The 10,254-nt window shown below is 35.2% G+C and overlaps 1 protein-coding gene across 1 annotated transcript in view; it reads left to right on the forward strand.

The window, feature by feature from the left end:
- The first annotated feature begins 86 nt into the window (after positions 1–86).
- Positions 87–10,254, forward strand: part of LOC107745911 (CD109 antigen-like) — a 23,659-nt gene continuing 13,491 nt past the window's right edge. The window contains exons 1-12 of the mRNA XM_016559947.1: positions 87–111; positions 192–428; positions 3,773–3,898; positions 4,102–4,141; positions 4,222–4,303; positions 4,376–4,469; positions 5,739–5,871; positions 6,003–6,112; positions 7,128–7,403; positions 7,493–7,591; positions 7,667–7,729; positions 8,924–9,100. Of these exons, the coding sequence (XP_016415433.1) occupies positions 207–428; positions 3,773–3,898; positions 4,102–4,141; positions 4,222–4,303; positions 4,376–4,469; positions 5,739–5,871; positions 6,003–6,112; positions 7,128–7,403; positions 7,493–7,591; positions 7,667–7,729; positions 8,924–9,100 (1,422 nt within the window). The 5' untranslated portion in view covers positions 87–111; positions 192–206. The remainder of the gene's footprint in view (positions 112–191; positions 429–3,772; positions 3,899–4,101; positions 4,142–4,221; positions 4,304–4,375; positions 4,470–5,738; positions 5,872–6,002; positions 6,113–7,127; positions 7,404–7,492; positions 7,592–7,666; positions 7,730–8,923; positions 9,101–10,254) is intronic.

Here is a 10,254-nt window from a genome sequence, read left to right on the forward strand (position 1 = left end):
ACCTATATGATATAATATACATCTCCAACCTGTTCAAACAAGTATTGATTACTTTCATGTCTGCTCTGCATTCATTTTTAAGGCTCTACCAGACTGCTGGCTCTTCCCCCTGTGAGTATTAAGACTGTCATTTCCATGAATGAATCAGTACAGAGTTGCAGGGTTTACTGCGTGTTATTTTCCCTCCGCAGGTCTTTTCCAATGACATGAGTTACTGGTATCCATATCAGCTGGATGTTAAGGGGTTTGTTGGCACTAATCAAGTGTTCTCCAACTCCACCACGATGGTCTTCAGTCCCAAGTGCATGTCCGTCTTTATCCAGACCGACAAGAACAACTACCAACCAGGGCAGACGGTGAAATTTCGGGTTGTATTGGTTACTCCTGAAGGAAATCCGCACAAGGGTCAGATCAATATTTTTATCAAGGTGGGTGTCTGCAGTGTTTGGCAATAAAGCGATAAGTCTAAAACCCCCTTAGTTGTTCTAAATTCACTGTAAACTCCAGATTCATGGGCGTATTGCTTTATAAAATGTTACCACATAAATACATTAAATGCAAAAAAATATATGTATTGATTAGGGCTTTCAGTCGATTAAAATTTGTAATCTAATTAATTACATGATGTGGTGATTAATTAGTCTAATTAATCGCTAATTAAATTTGGCTGTGAAAAAAAATATACACAAAAGATCATTTAAAGCCATTATTGTGTTAAATAAGAAAAAGTTAAAGTAGACATAAGTAGCTTTAGAAAGAAAACATTTTTTTGATTCAACATAAAATTTATTACACGTAAACATTTAGGCTACAACAGCCTAACATAAACATAAAATAAGAACATTTGTGAAACATCTCCTTATTTTTTTGTTCATACAATGAAAGTCATTGGTACCCCAAAGAGCTTGGTTACCAGCATTCATTAAAATATCTTCTTTTATGTTACACAAAAGAAAGTAGGTCATACAGGTTTGAAATGACATGAGGGTGAGTAAATGATGACATAATTGTCACTTTTTGGGTGAACTGTCCCTTTATTTATTTGTATTCATTCATTCATTCAATTTGTTCAAACTGCTGATTAATTCAGGAATAAAGTAAACAGCTCTCTTTATGAATGGACCACTGAATCATTGGTTCACCCGATTCATTCAGAAACAAAACACCACTGTGTTGCTTCGGAGATGCACAATAGTTCTGCTATGGCTTTATAGGTAATATTTTCGTTGGCAAAGCTGAGCAAAAACAGACAATATTGTGTTTAAAATATAACAAAATTAGCTTCTTATTTACTGAACTGAATCACATTTGCACAACTTTTGCATCAAAATTTTTGCATTTATGATAGACTTCTGACCACAGTTTCATGTCATCTAAAGTCTTTATTAATAGCTATGGTATAACATACTCATAATTCATTAAAAGAGCTTTTATTTTAGCATATTCATCAGACAATAATTACAATAATTACTTAATTGTAAAACCAACAACATTACAGCAGCAGTTTAAAAGATGTTTTCTTTGGATTGTTTGACTCAAAAGAGAATATACCAAAATATAACAAAACACTAATTTGTGTTTCCTGCTAGCTAAATTTCACATGCATAAACACAAATCTGGCTCTAAACCTCTCTTTTCTTTATTCAGAGTTGATCTAGACCAGTATATGTAAGCTCCATTAAAGCAATCAAAAGTGTATCTCTATATTCATGCTATGTGTCCTCTTAAGGTGTACTTTTTTTTGTTAACCTGGCAACACATCCCTAACGAAAATTTGATTATGAAAAAACAAAACACTCCATGGTTACTATAGTTAAACCATGATAACCACAATTAACCATGGCTTTGCTACAGTATGGTATTAAAAGTTTAACCATGGTATTTGTAGTAAAACTGTGGTTATACAAATGGTAATCAATACGCCAAAAAACATGCTTACTATAATAAAACCATGGTTTTCTTAAGGGATTTGTATTTGTGAATACTTTCTGTCTTTCTTTATTCTTTCTTTTATTTTTATAATTGTACTGCCTTAATGGTTTGATGTTTTGTAGGCTACTGTTTAAAAAAAAGAAAAAAGAATCAGGAAAAAGATTCACGATACGAGCTCTGAAGTTTCGATCTAAATCAAATGACTCACTATCCACAATCCGAAGTCCCGATCTGAAATAAATGATTTGCGATATGTGTCCTGAAGTGCTGATCTGAATCAAATGATTCACAAACCTGCTTCGAAGTTCCGATCTGAATAATGATTCACGAACCCGCTCCATCATTTTAGATCAGGACTTAGTAGCCTATCACAAATCTTTCAGTTTGCACAATGATTCGCGAACCCACTCCGAAGTTCCGATCTAAATCAAATGATTTGCGAACCCGCTGCAAAGTTCCGATCTAAATCAAAAGATTTTGGAACCCGCTCTGAAGTTCCGATCTAAATCAAAAGATTTGCGAACCCACTCTGAAGTTCCGATCTAAATCAATGATTTGCATACCCGCTGCGAAGTTCCGATCTAAATCAAAAGATTTTCGAACCCGCTCCGAAGTTCCGATCTAAATCAAAAGATTTGCGAACCCGCTCCGAAGTTCCGATCTAAATCAAAAGATTTGCGAACCCGCTCCGAAGTTCCGATCTAAATCAAAAGATTTGCGAACCCGCTGCGAAGTTCCGATCTAAATCAAAAGATTTGCGAACCCACTCCGAAGTTCCGATCTAAATCAATGATTTGCATACCCGCTGCGAAGTTCCGATCTAAATCAAAAGATTTTCGAACCCGCTCCGAAGTTCCGATCTAAATCAAAAGATTTGCGAACCCACTCCGAAGTTCCGATCTGAATCAAAAGATTTGCGAACCTGCTCCGAAGTTCCGATCTAAATCAAATGATTTGCGTACCCGCTGCGAAGTTCCGATCTAAACCAAAAGATTTGCAACCCGCTCGAATAATGAACCATTTCAGATCGGGACTTCGGATCACATATCATAAATCGTTCAATTCGTGAACCTGCTCCGAAGTTCCGATATGAATATTACACCGTGAGTTGTTGCCATGCATCATCTTTGTCAACAGTCATCTGTATTAAATGTTTTATTTTCTAAAATTAATTTAGTTATTTAGTTAAATTGAACTAAATTAACTACCATTAACTAATTAATTTAACGCGTTAAATTGACAGTCCTAGTATTAATATGTTACACTGAAAAACATTATACTAAATGTTTTTAAGGTAAGTGGTTGCAAACAATTTATTTTAGCTACATATAAAAAAAAAAATTATGTTGAAAGTTAGTCAACTAAATTTGTTTATTTAAATGTAACTAAAATAAATTGATTGCAACCACTTACCCTAAAATTTTTTAGTAAATTCAATGAATCATTTTTTTCAGTGTACTTTTTAAAAGTTAAATCATTAAATGCCATCCTTCCTCTAGAAAAATAAATCCCTGACAGCAGGGCAATAGAATATTCCTGTAACGTGCCAAATTAAAACAGATACTGGAACACTTCTCATTTGCTTTTATTTATTTATTTTAATTTTAACAATATATATTTCCTCACACACATACATCTGCTTATATTTTAGCAGACTCTTATATTTTAAACCAGAGCCGTTGATAAAGAGATAAGATTAATATGGTCTCATACTCCTTGGCAGTCAAAAGTGTCCGAACACCTTAAAATGATTTTAGACCTACTGGTAGAAAATGAACAGATACATCAGCAGTGTCAACATGAAATATATTGATTGTTTTTGTGTTTTTAATGTGAACAGGATCCCAAGGGGAATTTGATTCGACAGTGGCTGTCTGTGGATGGTTTTCTAGGTGTTGTTTCGAAAGAGCTGAACCTCTCTCAGAACCCGCCGCTCGGCCCGTGGAAAATTGTAGCTGGAATCAATGTGAGTTGTGTAAAAACTTGAGAGGAAAGTTACTTTTTTGAAGTTTTGGCCTATTATTCAAACTATGCAGGAAAAATAAATTAGCAAGCGCAACAATTACTTCACATCAGACTGTTTTTAAAACTGTAAGTCTAAAGTATAAATCTTTGACATGAAATCCTATTTCTGTTATAAATTACACTGTTATTTTTGCGTTCATGCAGGATGTTGTACATGACAGAGTGTTCACTGTGGACTACTATGGTGAGATTTCACATACGCTGCATATCTTTTATGATCTATGTTTTGTCCAGACAGCAGTCTTTATTAGCATTTGTTTACAGTGCTGCCTAAATTCGAGGTGAAGGTGGACGTCCCCTCCGCCCTGCATTATGAAGACATACTGACCGGGATGGTCACAGCCAAGTGAGTGTTTGTCCTGAACAGTAGTCTTATTATTTAATAGAAACACAAAATTCATACTTTCTCGCTTCTAAGGTATTTTTATGGGAAGCCTGTCAGTGGAATGATGTCTGTCACATATGTCCACTTTTTCGATGGCCTTGAGAAGCGTTACCAACTTAAAGAAACAGTGAGTATAGTTTCAGAAGAATCATCTACATTTGTAAAAGGATGCACCGATTTTTCAGCCGATACTGATGAACAACAAATCTATTATATTAATTGCTATTTATTTTTGTATATTATAATCACACTCACATACAGGCTAAACACTCTTTGCAATAATTGGATGGGAGGTGGCAGCGCATTACAAAAAATGTTTGCTGAAGGGAAAACTGCGGACCTGGCAACCTTGGCTTGAACTACAGGTGGTTCATTGGGTCAAATAAAACCAGCATTAAAGTGTTAGTTCACCCAAAAATGAAAATTCTGTCATTAATTACTCACCCTCGTGTTGTTCGAAACCCGTAAGACCTTCGTTCATCTTCGGAACACAATTTAAGATATTTTTGATGAAATATGAGGGCTCTCTGACCCTCCCATAGACAGCAAGGTAACTACCAGGTTCAAGGTCCAGAAAAGTACCAAGATGATCGACAAAGTAGTCCGTGTGACATCAGTGGTTCAACATCAAGTTACAAAGCTACGAGAATACGTTTTTGCGCAAAGAAATGACGCGAGCGTGTGGCAGCGCCGGCGCTGACCCAGATCCGGCATAATGACGTCATTATGCCGGATCTGGGTCAGCGCCGCCACACGCTCGCGTCATGGTACTTTCGTGAACACGCATCCACAAGTGACGCAGTAGAGATGAAAATGTGGAATAAAGTCGTTATTTTTGTTTTTTTTTGCGCAAAAAAGTATTCTTTTAGCTTCGTAACTTTACAGTTGAACCACTGATGTCACACGGACTACTTTGTCGATCATCTTGGTACTTTTCTGGACCTTGAACCTGGTAGTTACCTTGCTGTCCTCAGATTTCTAGAGCCCTCAGATTTCAACAAAAAAATCTTAAATTGTGTTCCGAAGATGAACGAAGGTCTTACGGGTTTGGAACAACACGAGGGTGAGTAATTAATGACAGATTTTTCATTTTTGGGTGAACTAACCCTTTAAGGGCGCTGCGTTAGTGCATTATTATTGCTTTAACGTTAACAGCCCCAAATTAAACATAAGAGACATTTTCTTAACGCAAGTTGCTGTTTGACATATTTCCCCTGCTTTGATTGACAGGATATCGGCCCTGATCATAGGCTGCCAATGGTGCAGATAATTGCCTATATCGGTTGGTACCGATTATTGGCCGATACATTGGTGCATCCCTATTTGAAACCCCATGCATTGAATTTAAATTAAAAGTTTTATTTACTGTTAATCAGACTCATTATCTCTGGTGTAGATTGACGGTTCTGCTGCTCTCACATTTGATGTGTCGAACTCCAAACGGTTAGGTGACTACATATATTCCTATTACGATGAATATGGGCCCAGTGAATATGTCGACATTATCGTGAACGTCACAGATGCTACAGGTGCGTACCATCCTGCCTGTACCTGGCTATCAAACATTAATAACATGAACTAAAGTGCATTCAAATTAATACACAAATCGAGATGTCCTTTAAGGTTCAATTTGAGCTGATTTTCATTTCTCTTTCTGTAGGGTTAACCTACAACAGCAGCGCGAGGGTTTCTATTGTGAAGAATAAATATATTCTGGAATTTCTGCAGCATCCACAGATCATAAAACCTTCCATGACCTTCACTGCTCAGGTAAAGACAGAACAAAAAAACAAAAACAAAAAAAACAGCAGTTACATTTCAGTCCATATTTAGGGTAAACTGGGTGAATCAGTCATGTTTCACCCTAAAATCAAAAGAAAAATAAACAATTGTATTATACACACAAAAAATGAAGTCTATTTTTTACATTAAGAGTTAACATTAAGATCGGCGCCGATAGCTTTGTGGGCAGCGCATTGACAAACAGCACCATTGCGCTACAGGCATCCCGAGTTCGAATCCTGACTGGAGGACCTTTCCTGATCCCGCCCCCCTATCTCTCTCCCACTTCGCTTCCTGTTAATTCTGATCTGTCCTATCATAATAAAGGTGAAAATGCCAAAAAAAAAAGAATTAACATTAAGAATGAATGTATTGTGACATTATTTTCATGACAATTAACTAAAATTGTGTGATGTGTCTATGTATCATTGCCATAATGCAGGTATGTTTTATTTACGGTTTTTCTTTATTACACAAAATTACTGTAGTACAAAAAACCCACACTGATTTATAAATAATACAGATTTAAATAAGATATAATTACACATTATTGACAGTAAAACCACTTAGAAAATACACTAAAACGTACAAACAACATCTTCTCAATTGCGTTCGGCAGCATCCAGTTCATACTCAGCTCATCATCCTAAGGTTTTCTTAGTGGATTTTAGTGTTTTATTATTATTTTTTCACATTAATGTCAGTATTTAAATAATATATCAATATTTCCCACATTAAAGGAGAGTTGGGACGTGTTAGTTGTCATGAAAATGATGCCACAATGCAAAAAATGTAATGGTTCTAAAGAATAGGCTTCATTTAAATCAAAATCAAAATAATGTCATTATGCAAAAATATATTTTTGTTTTCTTTATGCATTTTCTTGTATTTATTGATTTGGTTTGGTTTTTTGTTTATTTATATAAATGTTTAATTTTTGTGAAATATGACCTGACATGACCGATAGATTCATCCTTTTTTTCCCATATTTTTATTTTATAAGCTGAAGTTAAGCACCTATGACAGCCGGCCGCTGTCAGCTGAAGAGCAGAGCAGAAGCGTGCGGCTGGCGGTGACCCAGAACAAGTTCAGCCCCTGGACGTGGACGTGGAACAGCGAAGAATCCCCAGAGCCTCGCACAACGAACGGCAAACTAACGACCAGCTTCTCTCCCATTTACGATATTCCAGTCGAAAATATGGATCTTCCTGTTACTGCTGATGGTGTGATGTCTTTCCAGATTCACCTCTCTGACAGCATTGCCACGCTTGATATAGAGGTGCGAACACTTCATCCACGCTTTCCACCGCCTTGATATCACTATGCATTAAGCATGCTGACCTCTCTTCCCCCTGATGTTGCTTTCAGGCCCGGTTTGAAGACACAGTCCAGCGTCTTCAGCTCTACAGGAGTTATTCTTCACCGAGCAGATCCTACATACAGCTTCACAGAGACAGTGAGCCTCAGGTACTCAAGCTGTTTGTGTTTCATGCTGCTATTTTTGTTTTCATTGTGTCTTCACTGACAGAGTGACTTTTGCAGGTTGGACAGCCGCTGGTTTTGACTTTGGAGAGCAATTTTAACCTGGCAGAATTTCACTACCTTGTAAGTATTTTGGATAAAGCAATACTGCATCCATTTTTAAGACAAAAATGTAACTATTGAGCCAGTACTGATAAACTCTGTAAGAGAAACCTCCATTTGTCAATCAGTCAATAAGAAGTCGGAAAGTTCTAACAACCTTTTTGAAGTAGGAGATTTCATGATGGGTTTAAATTCTGCAATTCTGCAATTTATTTAGAATTATTTATTTAGAAGTGTACATAGAATTTGTTTTACTGAAATTATATTTAATTATTTGTAATACATTAAATGTATTTGTGAAGAATGTGAACCTGCAAATGTATTATTTTACATATTAATGTGTAAATATTAATAATATATTAATTAAATATTATTTTTAGTTTTTCATATATGTTTTGAAGAAAATCAGACATTTAAAAATAAAATACATTTATTTTGCATTGCAGACCTAAGTGGTGTTTAATCTGTAAAATCATGTCCCTAAGTCCAGTACCACTGTAAAAAAAGATATACATTTTTGCATAGTACTTATTACGGAAATAATATACTTCAAATGAATATACAAACTGAACGTGATGTTTTCAGTATATTTGCAAAAAAAAAATAGAAAATGTATTATATTTTAAATTAATATTAAATGCAATTATTTGAACTTAAGAGTGCTTTTTTGATCAGCTTAAGTAGGACTTAAGTACATCTTTATATGTATTTTCATAATTACGTTTTTGTCTTTGAAATATGGTTAAAGTGTACTGCTGAATGTACTGACTGGTGTTTATGGTAATGTCTAAGCTTGTTTTTAAGCATGTATTTAATTTTTTACTTTTTATTTTATTTTGTATTATATCACATATCTGTAAAGATGAAGTTGCTATGTAGTTCATTTAAAATGTAGTATATTTACCAACTTAAAATTTAATATTGAATAAAACACTAGTTAAATTAAATTAAATATAATTAAATGCTTTGGATGTGTTGTAGTATGTTAGTACTTCTTTAGAGCACAACAAAGCATTATTAAAAAATTATTAAAACATTTTTATTTTTATAGGCTACTTTTTGTTTCATTAATATTATATGTATAGTTGTTTTATATACATACCTTGAAGATTAGAAGTACACTACAAGTGCACATTCAATATGATTAAGCACAAAAGGGTGTCCTGTTAATGACATTTGTGAGAATGAGCCTGTTTTGATGGATGTGTTCTGCAGGTGATGTCCCGCGGTCGGGTGGTGGATGCTGGGACGGTGCATTCCTCCTCCTTCAGTCTGAACACGGATCACTCTTGGACTCCAGTGGCTTGTGTGATGGTGTACCACACGCTTCCAGACGGAGAGATCGTGAATGATGCTCTGCAAGTTACTTTCACTCAAGTCCTGAGAAACACGGTAAGAGTTCAGCACGGGATATATAAATGTTTGTAAATACAACATTAGGAAATTCATAAATGTGATTGTTTTTATTTCTAAATTAATTCAATACTTATGTAGTCATTGTTTTAGCCTATTTTTGTTAGGCTAAAACCTTTGTTAGGCCTATTTTTTCTTTATGAATTTTGACATGCTGAATACAAAAATCACATTACTTTTTGTGTATCATTAACAGTGCTCAGTGCTAAAACTAAAAACAAAGAAGTTGACAACTTATACAAACTAATCTGTTATTACTCATGCATACAAATGACATGGTACATGCATAATACTGAGCTAACAGCAGTTTAACATAAACAGTTTCCAAAAGCGAGTCAAGTGTACATGGTATGATGTTTGTATTTTATGACTAGCCCCACAGTGTTCTGGAATGTTCCGGAATGTTCCAGAAAGGACTAGAATATTACAGAATGTTACAGAAACTAAAGCAAAACATCTTTAGAATTAGTGCAAAATGAGTACAAAAACTTATCTGTACTAAACCAGTGTTTCATAATTAATGACTTACCTGACCTAAATATTCATCCAAATATTTATGCTATGTACAATAATAATTAATAGGGCTGGGTAAAAAAATATCGACATCTCGATTTTAATCGATTTTAATTTTTACGAAACGATATCGATTCTTAAATCCCAAGAATCGATTAGTCTAGCCTGTTTTCAGTTAATGGGTGGAACATTGAAGCGCACCTCCCATCCTATAAATCGCAATAAGCATTGTGCGTTGCTACTTTTAATATGTCTCAGATTTTAAATTCTGTCCATTGTATTGCAGTATTCAAACAATAAATGCCGTTTTGGTGCTGTTTAATGTGGAGTGACAGATCGCTGTAGACGCGGCAGCGCAAGACGCACGTGAACTACTCATCTCCTCCACATTAATACCAGTTTCAGCACAAAATAAACGTGACTAAACATCTGAAGGTAAGTTAAACGAAAGAGTACAACTTTGCAATCCGTATCCTGCCTCATGTTATCGCTCAATCAGTGTTTCAGCCGCGCAAAGACGTCAATATAACGGCTTGTAAACAATTCATGTAACATCACATTTACCTAAATAAAATGACCTTAGACTCGATAGTCAGCCAGAAAAATAAACTGTAGAGAGG

Source organism: Sinocyclocheilus rhinocerous, unplaced genomic scaffold, assembly GCF_001515625.1.
Source record: "Sinocyclocheilus rhinocerous isolate Xijiao unplaced genomic scaffold, SAMN03320098_v1.1 scaffold228, whole genome shotgun sequence".
Classification (NCBI taxonomy): Eukaryota; Metazoa; Chordata; class Actinopteri; order Cypriniformes; family Cyprinidae; genus Sinocyclocheilus; species Sinocyclocheilus rhinocerous.